The 17,552-nt window shown below is 40.4% G+C and overlaps 1 protein-coding gene across 1 annotated transcript; it reads left to right on the top strand.

Annotated features, from left to right (window-relative positions):
* Window positions 1–2,353: 2,353 nt before the first annotated feature.
* LOC104392296 (phospholipid scramblase family member 5-like) lies at window positions 2,354–15,399 on the top strand. Its single transcript, XM_010001680.1, has 8 exons — window positions 2,354–2,481; window positions 4,151–4,217; window positions 6,830–6,913; window positions 11,007–11,049; window positions 11,893–12,113; window positions 13,057–13,218; window positions 14,250–14,411; window positions 15,361–15,399. The coding sequence occupies exons 1-8, from the start codon at window positions 2,354–2,356 to the stop codon at window positions 15,397–15,399; spliced, it is 906 nt and encodes a 301-aa protein (XP_009999982.1).
* Window positions 15,400–17,552: the final 2,153 nt, after the last annotated feature.

Genomic DNA, 17,552 nt, shown 5'->3' with positions numbered 1-17,552 from the left:
GCTGAACCTGCCACCGACAGGCAATTGCGAGAGGCCGGTACCGCAGCGACGTGTGTGCTCCGTGCGCTGCTGCTGGGCTGGGACAGCTGCTGCCTCCTGCCCTGCCTGCCCTGCCTGCCCTTGCCCTGCTCTGTCTCCTGCCCTGCCTGCCCTTGCCCTGCTCTGCCTGCTGCCCTGCCCGCAGCCCTGCCCGCAGCCTTGCAACGCGACTGCGGATGCCTCTGGAGGGGAGGAGTTGCTGTAGAGCCCAGCTGGAGCAAGACGCCTCACAAACCTAAGTTCAAGGTGAGACTCATACTATATGTTAGCTGATTTAAGACATTGATTTTATTACCGTTTCTTTTCCCCCAGTGCAGAAAGCAATACTGGGTAAAAATCTGTAACTTGGAGCTCCTTCTTGCACAGGGTCACAGTCTGATCTGCTCACACTCAGCGTTGCTCCCTGCACTTAAAAGCAAGTCTAGGAAAGGGAGGACAGCTGTAGAATTTCCTATTAAAATTACAATAACAATGCATATTGATTTTCTTGAGGAAAGGAAATTTAAAAAGAAAATAGCTGTTAGTGATCACCCCTCTTAGCAGCAGGGAAGCTCAGACATTGCTCAGTGGGGCTTGGGGTGCATCTCATGGTGCCTGTGTGCCCTCCTTAATCTGCCTGCTAGATGACACAGCGGGTTCCTGCCTGCTCAGACCTCCGAAAGGGCAGATGGGAAGGAGGTGTCTGGTCTAGACCTTGAACTTGTCTAGGCTGTGGGGACAAGGGGAGAGGCAGTTCCTCCTTACCTGGGTGGGGGCTGGGGTGGAACAGGGATACTGATAGTGATACAGTGGGGAAAGGGTACTGTTGTCTTTTTTCTGGTATTTTGCACCAGATTTGTAGAGCAATTTTCCAATCAGCAGGCAGCAGAGCAGACAACTTTTCCTGACACTTTGAATTTTGTTGCTGTTTTCTGTTTTTCTCTTGCTCTGGCCACTAATGAAGGTAGGTTTTCTTTTTGTGAAATTATTACCATACTGTAGCTGTGGTACCTGTAGGAAATAGAAGAGTGATTAGGCTCCAGGAAAGCAGCACTTATGCTGAGCTACATGATATCTTTGCTCTATTGGTCCACTTGATTGACTAATTCTATACATTTCCTGAAGGAAAATCTGTGTTTTGGCTGTCTGCTGTCTAGTACAATAATGTCTTGGTCCATGGATAGATTTCATACAAGGCTGCAGCAGTCCATGTAACAGTCATTAACTACAAAGATGCTTCTGTGTCAGCGTAGCAGGGATGGATCACTGTGCTTTTGGAGAAGTGGTAGTTATAGAAAAGTTGCAATGTGTAGCTTTTCTTTAAACGAAAAAAGGCAGGTTCTAGATATATAAACTCTTCCAGCCAAGCACTACTTGCTCTGATCTGAATATTCACATTTATTTTAAGGGATCCATGCTAACTTGTGTTTCCTGAGGGTCTGCCCGTCACCTTCTATAAGCTTTGCAGCATCAGATGGAATGAGTATATTTTACAAGAAGAGGGAATACATGTATGCTCACTCGGTTTCTTTTTTATTTATTCCTGCGAATGTGACACACATGTTCAGCACATTCATACAGAGGCAGGGTGCATGCTCAGGCCCCTAATGACAGAGTAAAATGAAGGCAGTGATGCCAGGAGCCTTCTGCAAGGGCCAAGAGCAGAAAGCTCAGTGTCTTGGCAAGACCCCAACTTGGGTGCTGCCACTTTGCTTCCTGAAGTCCTTAGCAGCTGGCCAGAAAGAGCTGTACAAAAGTCTTTAAACTTTGTCCTGATTTCTTGGGGTTTTTTTCCTGTGCATTTCTAAGTAGCACCAAAGGATGGCTGCGTTTGTGCCTGGACAAACACAGTTAAGTTTTCTGCTCCTGAAGGCCTTAGTGAGGCCGCTTTCAATCATGGCTGGAGTAGACTATGAACAATATATGTGTACTTGATGAAAAAAAGAAAAAAAAGAAAAAAGAAAAAAAAAAAAAAGGGAAGAATAAGAAAGCCAAATATTCAGATTAAAGAAAATATTAAATACTTTTATTTGTAAAAACCTATGCCAATGCAAGACTATTGCTTACATATCTTGCAGAAATCTATTGATGTCATCTATGAATATTATTATTTAAAAATCAAAGAATAAGAATAGGGTGAGAGAACATTTTAAAAGATACATAAAATTGTGGAAGAAATGGCAAAACATAAAATGTACTTCAAGCAAGTTTTATTTTATTCTATTACCTATTTACTGCAGTTTTGTAAATAGTGCTAGAAAATTACTTTGTTGGGGCAGAATCAGGGAAAAAAAATATTTAATGAATGGAACATTAGTGAAGTCTATCCCTGAAGATGAGTGAACCTGCCAGTGCCACCGTGGTGGCTACAGTGCTACAGCTTCTGGCACTACCAAGCTGTCCTGTACCATCCCAGAGCCTGCAAATGCTGCAGGAATGGCTGGGACTGGTCCTGTGTTACAGGTACTGAGAGCAGCACAGACAGCATCTGTGTGGCACTCCCCTTCTCAATTTATTTTTTTTTTTTAGATAAATGTTTGAAGCAGAATCTTTCAGCATATATGTGTGTTGTCTATTTTAGGCATGTTTTTCTTACTCTAGTATGCTTGCTTTATGCATTGACAAAATTATTGCAGTTTTTCTTTATTCATTTTTAAAGGTAAGTGGGTGCCTACTCACTTGAGTTTTCATCCATCATTTCTTAAGTTAGGTTTACTATTTTTATCCAGACCTTTCCCTTTCCTTTTTATTCTTTGTTTAGACTTCCTTTAGTCTGCTCTCCAGGTTAGATCCCCTGCTCCAAACCAGCACATTTTTGATGAGGAGAAAGGAAGTAAAAAGTTATAATAATTTTTAAATCTTTATTTCCAGTGATGTCAAACTTCCAGTACAAAAGGATTTATTTCATGCCCATTTTTAAGCAACCAATTTTTTTCTTTGGGCTGTGTTGTCCCTTCACATGGTGTTTCCAAGGATAAGAACAGCAGAGCCCAGATGCTGAGTCAGGTTGTGCTGCCCTGGCATACTGTTTTCACACATTCCATAGGTAAACCTGGGACCTTTGCATGGACTACTATAGTTAATAAATATAATCTTCCATATAATTTATTTGTTTTAGAGGTATTTTATGTATTATTCCTTTAGAGATTCTTATCAGCATCTACCTGAACTGTAAACTCTGGAATTAAATCTGCTTGGACATGTTCCTACAGACTGTTTCAAATTAGTTGGAGTTGCAGTACAGAGAGAACAGAACATAGTCCCCAGCACCTCAGTCTGCTCTGCTGGGCTCTGTGCATAGGCTCTGCCTATTTTGCAGCCATGCATCACATCTGTCTGCAGATCGTCTGTGTGTGATGATCTCCATGGCGACTTGGGCATTTGAGACAGAAATATGATCTGGTAAGTCAAGGTTACTCTCCCTCCTCCCCCTTTCCTCTCAGTGCAGTGCTGGTGAACGTGTTAAATTTTGGTATGGCCTGGAGCAAAGCACAGCAAATCCGTTATAATTCTCCAAATCCAGTTTAAGTACCTTGCATGGGTCAGCAGGACCCTGCACAGATGGGGGAGTGTAAAGGGAGGGGAGCACAGGATCATGTTCTGGGTCTAGGCATGACATCCTTTGTAGGGGAGGCTGATGCTACATGGGTGGAATAGAGTGAGAAATCCAAAGTAGCTTTTCTTGCATTGTGCATGGCAAATGTTGACTGGGGGCCAGCAACAGGGAAATTCAGGCAATTTGCTCCTCTGTCTTTACTGGATACCCTGAAAATGTGGAAACATAAATATTGAATTATAAAGATAGAATTTGTGTAATCTCAGAATGTACACGTATATTACAAAGCAGAATTTTTGGTCTAATGTGTTCAGTTAGCCAGTGGGTACACTGAAGTTTTGCCTCTTTCTATTCATGAAACACTTTCCTCTTTCCATCGGTGCAAACGACTTGAATAATGTTTTTCTTGTTTGTCAGCATCATCTCCCCCTGTTGTCCGTCGACATAAAATGCAGCGTTCTGGAACATGAGAAAGGCAATACACTTCCTCCAGTTCTTTGTAACCTGATATGAAGTAGACAGACACCTTCTGAAGTTTTGTGCATGCTGTGCTCTTTTTTTCTTTGCTGCAACAAGAAAAGCCTTTTCTTTTAACCTGGTTTCCTTTGAAGAAGGAACTCGGGAAGCTTCATGGCCTCTCAAGGTAAGTGCATCTATAGTCTGTATTTTTAGATCATGTTTACAGAAAACTAGAATCTTTTACGATTCCAGCCATCAGCAGTCGGATGAAACGAGAGTTTCAGGCTAAAACCACAGCAGCTAAAGCACAGTTGTTTTGGCTTTCTCTAATTTTTCAGCATTGAAGAGGCTCCTAAGGAGAATAAAATCTATACTGGAACGTTATTTGAATAAAATATGTTACAAAATGTAAGCATCTGCATTCAATCATAAAACTTAGTGCTTAAACCTGTTGGTAGAGAATGCATGGGAAGTTTAGGTTCTGAGCCAAGAGTACTACTATTTTTGCATGCTTCTTTCCTATTGCACTTTGAAAATACCAAATCAGCAGATGCTTTTCACTTTCAAAACTGTCCAGAGTCCTGATATAACCACATAAGAATAAATAAGTATCTGAAGAATAACTGAATTTAATCAGATCACTCCTATCTGGATTCATATTTGTCATGTATTGCCTTTCAGCTGCAGTGAGTTAGGGACTCGGGGCTATAAGCAAACATTGCAGTATGCTGATCTAAGAAACCTTCTAAATTAATTTTTTTCCACACTTTCAAATGTTTATACTAATTAGAAGGACACAAATCTGTGTTTTCTGAATGTGAATACAACTCAAGAGCTCACCCTCTTGTGAGGTACGGAGGCAGATGTGGGCCCAGGGAGTTTCAGCAGTGTCTGTTTATGATTTGCCAAATGTTTACCCCTCGTTTGCTGCCCCAAATAATACTCAAGACATTCTGCATTTACAGCACTAAACGTTATACAGCAGTAAAAAGGTTTTACAGCATTGTTGTACTCTTGGAATATACATTTTTTTACTCTGAGGGGTGTGCATGTTTCTTATCTTTAGCCATATAAGAGATCTGGCTTTGTATCTTTTTAATGCATGGTAGTCAGCAGAAGCAGCGAAGTAGTCATGTTTTGTAATATGGTTTTCATAATTTGATTATATTCTTTTAGGAACAAGAAAGTCTACAAATCATGATTGTACAGAATGCTCACTGTATCATATGGTAACATATAAGTTTTTCCGTATTATAAATGAAATGAGAAACATCCGTCAAAACAGACAGTGTCAGAGTACCTCAGATTGTCAGAAATATTTAACCTATTTACTGTTTGATTTTTGTATAGCTTAAAATTTGACAGGTAGAACTGCAATTTGTTGTCTTTTTTTTTCCTCTATTTTTTGAGAATAACACTAACACTCAGCTACTTCGTGGCATTTCATGTAACAAAAAGAGATATGGCAGTAACAGAACCCTGTGAGGTAAAATGATGCAGAAGAGCATATAAAATATTTATTACCCAGATATACATTTTTAAAGCCAGCTACAAATTCAAAGGGCTTACTACTTCTTCCTGTGGTCTCAGACTTTGAAAGAAAGCAATGGCTGAAAAGATAAATTAAGATCAAAATATGATTAAACGATGAATCAGCCACAGTGAGTTCAAATAATGCTAAAGGATCTCATCTAAACCCACAACAGCAGAAGAGATCTTCAGACTTAGAGCCAAAATTCCTTCTGGACCTCAGACCCTATTGTGCCTAAGTATTGTCATGCATGAGATAAAAATGATCAGTTTGGGGACGGCTTTACTGCCGAAGCACAGGGGCTCAGCGTGGTATGAGGATTTGCTGTTCGTATGCAAGGAGCTTCAGCCTTCCTCTTGTTCAGGCAGAGCTGGTGTTACTGAGGGCTGTGGAAAGATGCTCGTAGATAACCAGTAGGAGTTTGCTGAGACTCAAATGACAAAACCAATCACTGCCCTGTGGGAGATGGTGCCTGTGTGTATGAAGGGGTGTGGGCAAACAGTGCCCCTGCAGTAAATTCTCTTGCACCAGCTGAGGTAACCATTGCTGTGTCCTAAAGGACATGTTTGTAGTCCAGAAAATGGAGCTTAACACCATCTGATATTTTAATTATGATAATAATGAATTATCTTTAGCACTGTAAGAGGCTGTAGACTTTGATACCAGGGCTGTAACACCCAGCTTGGGGAATCTGAGATCCCTGGAAAGGTTATCTCTAATTAAGAGAAAATATGCATGCCCTCCAGATGCAAGGAAGCATCTTGCTAGAAGCAAGCCCTCAGCAGCTGGCTGCACATTAGCACACATGGCAGCTCACAGGGAGCAGGACTGTGCAACCTATGCTGAGGAGCTTGTGGTCACTCTGGGAGCCCAGACCAGCTCCAGTATTGTCCAACAGACTGAGTGCTTGCAAGATATCAGAGTGGATTAGGTACTCTCCAAGACCACATCTCCTCATTTAGTGTCATCTAAAATGACCCCACATTCCATATTTCAAGATTGCTTTATAAAATGAACCTGTGTGCTCCAAGTGTGGGGCCATCAGGAGATTTGTTTCAGATCCTGGCTCCTGATCTGAACTCAGATGCTGACGTAGTCACAAGCAGAATGTGACATTATTGTTCCAGGTTTGGTCCAAGCAGTTAGTTGCTCTTTGGCTCTATTAATTTCTGATTTATTTTTCTTCTCTTCCAGCAGAATCTCAGGGAAAAACAAACACAATCTTTAAGGATTACCTCCCTGGTTCTTCTGACCTTCTTGAACAGAATAAGCCTGTTGAACCAAAGAGTCTCTGGAAGCAAACATCCCACACTCATAACTTGCCACCTGGTTTGGAGTACCTGAATCAGGTCCTGAATCTTTCCAAATGTTAGAATTGATTTGTTTTCCTCATAAACTTCTTTGATAACTTAGAGGATGGAGTTGTTCAGGGGTTTTCTTGGGGGAGGGCAGGTGGAGATGGAGAGGCTTTTTAAAAAAAAATAAAATTATTTCATATTACTATGAAACCAGGAACATAGGAATGACAAATCCTTCCTTCATTGCTGTCAATCTTTCATACAGAAACCCATTTTTTGTGCATGAAACTCCTCTTGCACCAAATCCACGGTTTTCTTTTCTAGGTCATAATATTACCTCTTTCACTGTCCCCCAGTTTCCTTCCAGCTCCTTAAGAGCTCTTTCTTAGGGCTTTCAAACTACTGTTGAACTCAAAAAGACTTAAACAGTAGGCAAAAGAATTGTCACCTCCTACCACCCATCCTTTGAGGAACATGAAGGTCTTCTGAGCAAACTCCTTCTGTCCCTGGACACTGTTCTCCAGGTTAGAGGTAAGGTCCTGGGACAGGGCAAAATCCCATGGAGACAGCTTTGTGAGCATAAAACTGGGTAGTTCCAAACTCACACCCACTCTGTGTTGGGTCGTGGGGCAGGGAAGTGCCAGTGCCTGAAGGAGAAAAGTGCCTGCAAATGGAAGCAGATGAATACGTCACAGGGAGAGGAGGAAAAGGGAATGCTGAAGTCTTCTCAGTCCTACTGCTGATTGTGCAGCTTTCCATCTCACTGTGTGAAACCCCTTGGCTCCTGGCCATCAGGCTAGTGATGATCTGCAGCTCTGCTCCAAAAGCATCATCTGCATTTTGTTACCTGGAGGGTCACTGCTGCTGCTGCTTTGACACTGACTCCAGTTTGCATTTCACATGTGACTGGATTCTGTCACTCTTACATATGCTGAGTAACACTTTGTACACACTGATTGGTATGGGCAGGGCCAGGGCCAGACCTCCGTGTAGTCCAGTGGTGATTCTGATGCACACACCTCTGCTGTGTTGGTATTTTGGTGGTGCTGGGAAATGTTTCTTTCACTCCAGACCTGTATTGTAGGTACACATTTCCAGTAGTTTTGTACCAAAGCAGAAATTTAACGTATTTTGTATTTGAAGCTGTTGCCTAGATAGCTAATGAGAGACCCTTCAGAAACAATCTTTCATATGGAGTTATGATTTTCATTTCATGGTGCCCATGCACAAAATGATATGTGTTGTCAATTACATGAGTATTTGCTCACAGACTGTGGGAGCTACATTTTTTAGTCTAAAAGAGATTGTGATAGTAAATACTTGGCAGGTTACTCACTCAGTCTCCTGGACAAACATGAATGATAGCTCAGATTTACCCACTGCAGGTGTGCAAGCATATTCTGTTACTCCATTTTATAGATGCTTTACACCTGACATAAAGACAAAAGAGCAAGTGGCTGTCAGAACTATCATTAGAACTCAAGACTTCACTCATACTTGTCCTGGGCCCAAAAAACATGTGTCTATGCTGCAGCCCTTGTCAATTCTTTAAAATTTTCTCTGTAGTCAGAAAAGTGGGAAGCACGTGTGCAGTGCTAATCAGGGGCATGGACCCACAGCCAGAATCTCCAGGCTTTGCAGGACATTGTTATGCGTGGTGCTGAAACTTTACTGGCTGTGTGTGTCATGAGACAAGCCATGTAGATTGCAGCAGCAAGGGGATCCAACCAGACAAGCGAAGGCTGCCTGCAGAATGAAAGTGGGATTCACAGCTGCTAGGGTGATCCCTTGGGATCTATCCTGATGGACTAAGAGATTTTCATATAATGAAGATCTCAAATTAATGTAGTTGTTTCTAGCAGAACTGGGAATTTTTGATACTATTAGGAAGGCTGGAATACTGTGTATCCTTCCAGTTTTGTGTGTATTGAGGAAAGGTGGATCCAAATCAAACCAGCCACAAACAGTTGCTACTTGGAAGGATGTAGGGAGTGGAGAACCTGCTTTAAAAAAAGACTGAGTGATTAATCTTTAGACTAATAAAATGCTACCAGAGAGAGGGAACTGTTCAGATCTCGCCTCTAGAAGGGTAAACCACCTGTGGGAAAAAGAGACATTTAATGTATAGAATGATATTACCAGAAGAAAGACTGTATAGAAAAGGGTTGTGAATAAAAACAGGATAAAAACATAGAAATGGGTTTCTGTGATTATGTCCAGCAGGATCAGAGAAGATAGTTAGATTTGAAAAAGCTGAATATATTTCTTAGTAAGACCGTGATATGTTTGACTCTGAAACAAGGATTCGAATTTAGTGAATCTCAGAGACATTCCTATAGTTTTGTTCTAAACAGCAACTCAAGGATGCAACATACAATGTTGGATGACAGGAAAAGAAAGTATCTGTCATGTATGTTAAGGTCAGACAGCAAAATTTCACTCTGCAATACACACCTGGAGTCGGTCAGGCTGAGGAGCAGTTCACTCAGCAGCTTAAGGTGCACCAAAGAAAGGTAATAAACTGCTTCTGCCGTGGCAAACTGATACTGTACTTTCTATCATTATCGCAAAAGTGACACACCTTAAACAATTTCCTACAAAGCACTTTATCCAAACCTTGTTATTAATTTCAAGCTATAGTTTGAGGAATTGTTCAGTGCCCATCATAAAATTTGAGGGAACCTGTGCCCACAGCAGGCATAGACAGACTAAACAGCAGAGAAGAATTTTCCAAATAACTCAACAGCATGTTGTGCCATTATTCAGGCTTATCGGCTATTTTAGGAAGCTTCTTATTTTATACTTGGTTAGACTGATCAGATGTAAATTTAATGTCCACAAAACTAAATACTGAGAATTAGCTGTGTAGAATGAAGTGCACGTGCGAGCTCAGGATGACTAGACCCTTGCAAAACCAAAGGCCTTGAGATGCTTTCAAATGTAAGTGCAGAATTCCATTAATCCACAAGTGCCCTGATAAAAGATGCATCAGAATAGTCGCCTTGCAGAAACCAGGAAAAGGCAAAACAAGCCTAACAAGTGGTACTGCTAAGTTATCTCCATACACAGACCAAAATCACTCAAAGCTTTTAACAGTTCTGGCTCATTAATTTTCTTTTCCCTATGAAAGTCTATGTGGGGCAAAGAAATCCATATTAAAATCAATACTAAAATATTAAAATAGCCCTACCATCTTTAACTCATTTATTCCTTTTTCATCAGCAGAGCACTTCCCATGAGCTCCAAGAGTTCGCATCTCTCATGAAACCTAAGAAACAAACAGCAAAGATTATTGGCAGTAAATTTTAAAATCCAAGTATTTTTTATTATTTCAATTACTGGCGTGCACAGTTCAGAGATTAATGAGATAAAGGAGTTTCTCTTTTACCAGCTTTTCTTTGCAGCCTGAACTAGCTGCAGGAGACGACTGGAATTGACAAATGGCTGCAACAGTTTGAATACATACCAGGCAAGATTTATCAATTGTAAAATATACAGACACTGGAGAGCTGTGACATGCTGGTCTCAGAAGGTCTCTGTGTGCTGTCTGTCTGCAGCTCTGAGTAATGGCAAAATCCTGTGCCGAGTGTTTGCCAATCAGGGGTTTAAGGAAAAGAGATTAGTAAAGCCAAAACTATCACACAAAACAGGCGTAAAAAGTATCATAAAACTGAAAGGTAGACTGAAATTACATCCTGCTAGTTTTATAATACTAATGACTGTTCTCTAAAAAAGCATATTGTTGGAGAGATGATAAGCACAGCAGAGTATCATGGCAAGCCATTTTTCTCCTGTATTTGTAATGAGCACACAGGGGAAGACAGTTTCAGCCAACCAAGGCTTTCTCTGGGGAGCTATTTTGCTCACTCTGGCATTCTGTCATGACCATGTGCCAGATCTAGGGTGCAAAACTCCCATTTCCTGAGATCAGAGCATTAGAGCCCATGTATGCTGTCTTTGGTATCACGCTGTGGCCCTTTGGGATGTGTCTAAAGCAAGTGTGAATAGAGGTAGCCCTCAGGCATCCAGCTTGTGCACCTCTGGAAGCAAAGATATCCTAATAATAGGGAGACGAGCAATCAAAACAGACAGGTGATTACTGGCAACCCAAGACCTCACCATCTTGTTTATTTTATTTAAACAGCTGGACCGGATAATTATTCATCAGCAAGTGGAGCTTCTGGAAGGTATGGTGCAATCTTTGCCACTGTCTAATGGTGCTGGTACACAGATGTGTCCAAAGGGCTTCCAAGGCTTGCCCCCAACTTGCTGAAGGCACTGCAAGGCCTCCTTCTGACCTGGTATCAGGCCTGTAAAGTGAAGTTAGTGTGGTAAAAACCCACTTTCTTTAAGCCTCTTCTGCAGCAAACCAATGAGGAGAGAAGGATTACAGTGAGTAATCTCTACACCGGTAGTAAATTCTCTTCCTCTGACACTTTCTTCTCAAAATTATTAGAGTTTAACCATCTTTCCAATCCAGGGAAAAAAAAAATATTGTCTTTAACAATAATTAACATGCTATGAGAAATGAAGCAAATAAAGGAAGGTCAGAAGACTCAAAATTATGCATGACTTCCTATTTTCTCAAACTTTTGAAGTACTGAACAAGGAATTAGTTCTGCAAATAATTGTTAAATGTATTTCTCCCATTCAAAATGTTTTCAGCCTGGTTCTTGGGTACCTTGCTGGATGAACGTTTTCTCACTGAAGTGGCACAGCCTCCTTTTGTCACTTTTCATAGATTATAAAGTAAGAAAAAGCTCAAATCAAAATGCGGGATCTGAATTCTGTTTTGTGATATGTACCTTCATGCAGTTGCACTATTATGCAGCAAATCAAAGTCTTTGAATGAAGTGTTGCTTCAAAATACAGACTTGACACTATTACTTCCTTATAAATGTATATTTTCTTTAGGCCATGAATTCAAAAGAATTTTTTAAACAGTCTCTGTTCCATAGATGTTTGTAATATATACTAATACACATGTACTAACATTATACTAAGGTACTGTTCTTCTTTTGCTTTGTTAGCCATACTTGGCACAGAGACCTCCAGCAAATATGAGATAAAAAACCATTTGGGACAAAGAGTTTACTTTGCAGTAGAAGAGAATGATTGCTTTGATCGCAACTTGTGTTCACCTATAAGGTCTTTCACCATAAGGATCACAGATAACACGGGCCGAGAAGTGATTACAGTGAACAGACCCTTGAGATGCAACAGCTGCTGCTTCCCCTGCTTCCTGCAAGAGGTGAGTGAATCCTGTTTGCTTTTTGTCCCAGCACCTGGCTGTACGTGCACAGCTCTCATGAAGTCTTGAGCAACCCCTGCAAGGGTGGCAGGAGGGAATTCACACCCACCTCTCAGCCTGTGGGACAGCATGGAGGCCTTCTTTTAGTAGTCACTGGTGATAAAGGAGGCCCTTTTGAGGAGTTCCATTCCCAGTGTGGGACCTTACTTTCCTACCATCCCAAATAAAACTTTTTTGTCTGGTCATGCAGATGTCTGTCCAGTCAGGTAGCACCCTAAACACAGTTTGCCCTGACACACTAAAGTCTGTTAGTGCTGCAGCTGGAAATCACCCACTGTACTCCCAGGGCCTGAAGGATGGAAAAACCCTGGAAGCCATTAGTGTATGTGGGCAGGTCTGGGCAGCAGCTCTCCAAGGAGGTCAGTGCTTTGCTCCATGGCTCTGCCTCTCCTTATTATTGGAAATAAACTGCTTTGAGCGAAAAATGCTGACTCTATAGAATATCAGATATTTTATCCTTATTTTTGCCTCTCTACTCAGACAGCTTTCTTGTTTTACAAAAATGTTTTAGAGGTTAACTCATCTACCTACTTTCTCAGTACTACATCAGCATTAAAAAAAACAACAAGTTCTTTAGTAGCACAGCTAGTGCATAAAAAAAGCTCATAGTGTACTCATTGCAATAACAAAAACTTTTCACAGCATATGGATTTATCAAATCTTACGCTATGCAAGATGTTGGTTTCTGGTGCAGCCTTTGAACTTCAAATTGTGCACTATATTTAAAAAACACCATTAGACAGCTTTGTAATGTCCAGTTGACAGTTTGGTTACATGATAAATAATTTTTTTTTTTTTTCATTACAGAAATAGAATAGAATACACTATTATGGACAAATATCTTATAAAATAGTTTTATATTATTGTTTTCTTCTTTTTCTAGTTAGAAGTTCAGTCTCCACCAGGTATAACAGCTGGGTACGTTGTGCAGAACTGGGACCCTTTTCTGCCAAAATTTACAATACAGAATGAAAGTAAAGAAGATGTGCTAAAAATAATTGGCCCATATGCAACTTGTGGCTGTTTTGAAGATGTTGACTTTGAGGTACGTTTCTTGTAAGTTTAATTAAGAATTTAATAGGTTCATTAATTTGAATACATTTCTCACTCAAAAATCTTGTTATTCTACCCTTAAAAGTAGTATGGATGTTGCTATAATTACAGGACAGAAGTACAACAATGTGCATTGGAGTCCTGACTTGTACACTCAAATTCCTTCAGATGTTTTCTGGTCAGGAGTAACAATTCTTTCAGGGAAATACACATGTTGCTCAGTGAAGTCCTGATCCTTTGCAGTCCGTGGGCTCTCAGCCTTTGATTTTCACTGCCTCAGTGCTCCATCCCACATGCATTCACTGTTACCTGGCACACAGTCCCTTGAAGCCTGTGGCATTGAACCTGCTGCCTTTGCTACTCTCAGACTGAGAACTATGGCAGAATTCCTGTCCAAAATGTCTACATCTATTTGACTACATTCATCAAGAGAAAAATAATTCTGAGGAGCCATTGAGTTATTTAAGGATTGAGAGTGAAAATAGCAGGTGCCTGAAGAAACCCTGGACAGAGTTTCCTGATATGAGCAAAGTGGTTTAGTTAAGCTTCTGTGTTGATTAACTCATTAGCCAAATCAGAAGTCTTCAGGGGGTTTCGTCTAAAATTTCAGTATGCTGTGAGCAACATGCAGGTGGCTACCTAACTGAGAACATATCTGCCAGTTGTAGGGGTCAGTGGTCCCCAGCAATGGTACTGCTGTCACGTGGAGCATATCAAAAACACGACAGGAAAAAATAATCATTGTGAAAGGAGAACAGAAGTAGCATAAACTTTCACAATTGCTTTTCTCCACTTTTCTGTCAGCTCTAAAGATGCTGATATATCCAAACTTGAGACCCTTTCTTGTGTGCCACTCCTAAAGGCAACTCTGACACTAATAGGGCATCTCAATGATAAAAGAAAAACCTGACAACTAGAGCCTACTCTGTGTGTCAGGGCACAATCATTAATTCTGTGGAGATATAATCAGTGTGTACTTGATTTATTTACATTTAGGTTTGTTCCTATTTTTTATTTGTGCAGGTAAAAACTCTCAACGAGATGACAACAATTGGCAAAATTTCCAAGTACTGGTCTGGATTTGTAAACAATGTCTTTACTAACACTGCCAACTTCGGGATCCAGGTCCCTGTGGATCTTGATGTGAGGATCAAGGCGGTAATGATTGGTGCTTGTTTCCTCATTGTAAGTATGCAAAACCAAGAGGTAGACATATAGAGGTAGGCCTATAGACTGGGACCAAAGGGGCTTTTGCTGTCAGCTGGAATCCTACAAAGCCATAAGTGCAGTGGAAAGCCAAACCTGCTACCTAAAAGATAAGTTAACTGAAACGCTTTTAATTTTTTATGGCTGCTTTTGGCTTTTTACTTGTTTGCTTAGCATAATTAGGTTATTAGTATTTTTTGTTTATGTAACTGTTTAAATACTATTCCACATGTAATTCAGTATCTTGCCTGGTAGGATCAAATATCAACATATGTGTCAAACCTATCAGACTCCCCCTAAAGCCCTTATCTGTTGTGTTGTAATGCATATATGAACCAAAAGTTATTTCTGTCAGTAATTTCAAATGGTGAGTGCCACTCTAATAGCTGTGTTGAGTGCTGCATGTAAGATCTTCAGGTCACATGAATTTTTCTACCAAAAATTACCTTATGAATACAATCCTAAGTGAACAATTATTTAAAGGAGAAATCTCACTGCTAGGGGTAAGGATGAAGTTAAGTTGCAGGATTTCTAGAACTACAAATTGATATTTGCTGTGTACATCTTCTGCCAATCCTAATGCGGTAATATTAACAGGTAATGGTTTCAAAATTGTCTGTGACATTTACATCAGAGAACATAAAATAAAGGGACAAAACTATTTAAATTATTTGCTGGGAAATGTTTGATTTAAAATAGCAACAAAAAAATCCAGAGATTTTACTTTTATTAGGTTAGAAATGTAACTCTTATGACACTGAAGATTTTCAGTTAGTGTCCTGCAAAACTCAGTGGCAGAGTAATAAAAAGCGATTGACTAATCTAATTACTTAAAAAGAAAAAAAATCCACAAGTAAGACTAAGACTCTTGATAGTAATTGTTGAATTTTTGTAGTTTCCTTACTGTTCACAGTTTGTTTATTTGTAGGATTTAATGTTCTTTGAAAATTCTTTGGATAGATTATAACAAGATGACAGAAGCAATAAAATATGCAGAATGTGTTTCAGTAAGTACAAATGAAAATAAATTGATCTTCTTGCTTTGAAGACTTACACGTTAGATACTTTCTAATTCTTTTTCATTTTCTTCCAGAAATCCCTTGAGCTTTGGACATGATTTTGGGCTGCAAAAATCCTTGTTCCTTATAGGAAAAGAAAGGGAGCTAATGATGATGTTTATTAAAATATGTCTCGTGTAAATAATAATTTTCCACTTACATTTCATGTGTTCTGTAGCTAAACACATGCTTTTCACACAGAGAGCTGTTGCTTTGGAACAGTGCTATTCTCTTCTTTCTCTTTTGATGTTCCTGCATGGGAAATCATGAAAGATTAGATGAAGGCTTGCAGCATCACTGATGAAAGTCTATGCTTAGAGCAGCCTTTGATATTTTGCAAGTGCTGGTACCAGTTACTAACCACATGAGGAGGGTGTGTTCTGGAGGTTTTGCCTTTTCATAATTTTAGAAGTAATTTTCTGATTTGTTATTTAATTAATAGTAACAAACTGAGATTGAAAGTAACAAATACGCAGATGGTACCCAATGGGAACTTAAAAATGTTGTTTGTTTCACTGAGTTGAAAGGAGGGAAGAGGTGCTAGCTAGGAAATTAATTCTGAGATTTGTTTAATGACTGGCAGACAGAAATTAGGCTTCCAGTACTAAACTTGAAGATAAGCTCTGTTCAGAAAATCTGCTCTTCTGCTTATTTTATGGAATGCAGGACATAACGTTTGAGAGATGGTCCTCTGTGTGCTAGGGGCACACAAATCACTTCATGCTTCAGCTGTCAAGTGTTAAAGACCCTTGCTCCCATTCACTCAAGACTTCTTTAAGAGCTTTGTTCCTCTTTTAATACCTGGTGGTTGTCACTGAGAGTGACAGAGCACTGGAACAGTGTCCAGAGAGGTCGTGGAGTCTCCTTCACTGGAGACATTCAAAACCCACCTGGATGCGTTCCTGTGTGATGTACTCTAGGTGACCCTGCTCTGCTGACCTCTGTACTGCTAGGTGACCCTGGCAGGGGGTTTGACTAGATGATCTTTCGAGGTCCCTTCCAACCCCTAAGATTCTGTGATTCTGTGGGAACTTTTCATTGAGTTTTGCATGAGACCACCCTGTAACAGATTCATCCCTTTCCTTTGGCTAGCTTGGGTATTTTCTGTGACAGGACTGTGCAATAGGAGATTTTTCTATTTCAGATAGCACTTTTACATAGCTGTTCATTCCTGTACTGTTCCTAAACATTTCCACCTGCAGGCTTTTACTAATATAAGCTTCCTCTGTCAGAACATCCATGATACATATGTGAGACATAAACAGAAAAAACATTTTGCAAAATATTTGCTGTATGAACTTGCTCGTGCCTCTCTTAAAATGAGTCCTCAATAAGCAAATCAGTACCATACAATATTGGCAGTAAAAACAAATGCTAACAGTCACTGGTCGAGTTTCCAGTAAGAATTACAAATCACAGTGAATGTTGGATTTTTTTTTTACCATGAACTAGTAATCCAATCCTTGTAAATAACCAACACATCAACGGAAAGGAGAGGAGATAATGAATAATTCATAAAAATGAAAAAGAGCTAAATTTATCAGGTGATTATTTCTCAACAAATATTTAGACTAATTTTTAATTAATGTTCATGGATATGAATTCAAACAGAGTGAAGTCAGGAAGTTGCAGCTAATGTTCCCATAGAGAAATTAACTCAGGAATGCGTATAGATTTAAACAGTATGTTTTAGATTATATACCACACTTAGGTATTTATACAGATTTACATCTGTCTTGAAAATAATTGTGGGTAACAACCTCTGACAAACATCTTCTGTTAACCATTTCGCTGCTGGCTCCGGCCGTGCCCCCTGGCAGCGGAGCAGGCTGCAACCCTGCAGGAGCCGTGGGCTGCCGAGGGACCGTCCCTGTCACCTCTCCCGGGAGAAACCATCGCCTGCAGCAGCTGCGGGCTCTGTGGGCAGGAGGCTCCCTCGTGTGGAGATCGATAGTTCTGCAGAAGACGACAGGCTGGGCTCGTTCTATTGAATTCGTTGCTGGGGGGTGTGCGCGCACCCGCGGGCGCTGCCCCTGCGGCTCCCGCCGCCCCCCCGCGGCCC

This window comes from Chaetura pelagica, unplaced genomic scaffold, assembly GCF_000747805.2.
Source record: "Chaetura pelagica isolate M959 unplaced genomic scaffold, ChaPel_1.0 scaffold207, whole genome shotgun sequence".
NCBI classification, from domain to species: Eukaryota; Metazoa; Chordata; class Aves; order Apodiformes; family Apodidae; genus Chaetura; species Chaetura pelagica.
The sequence above is the reverse complement of the archived record's forward strand: the minus strand, read 5'-3'. Positions and strand labels throughout refer to the sequence as shown.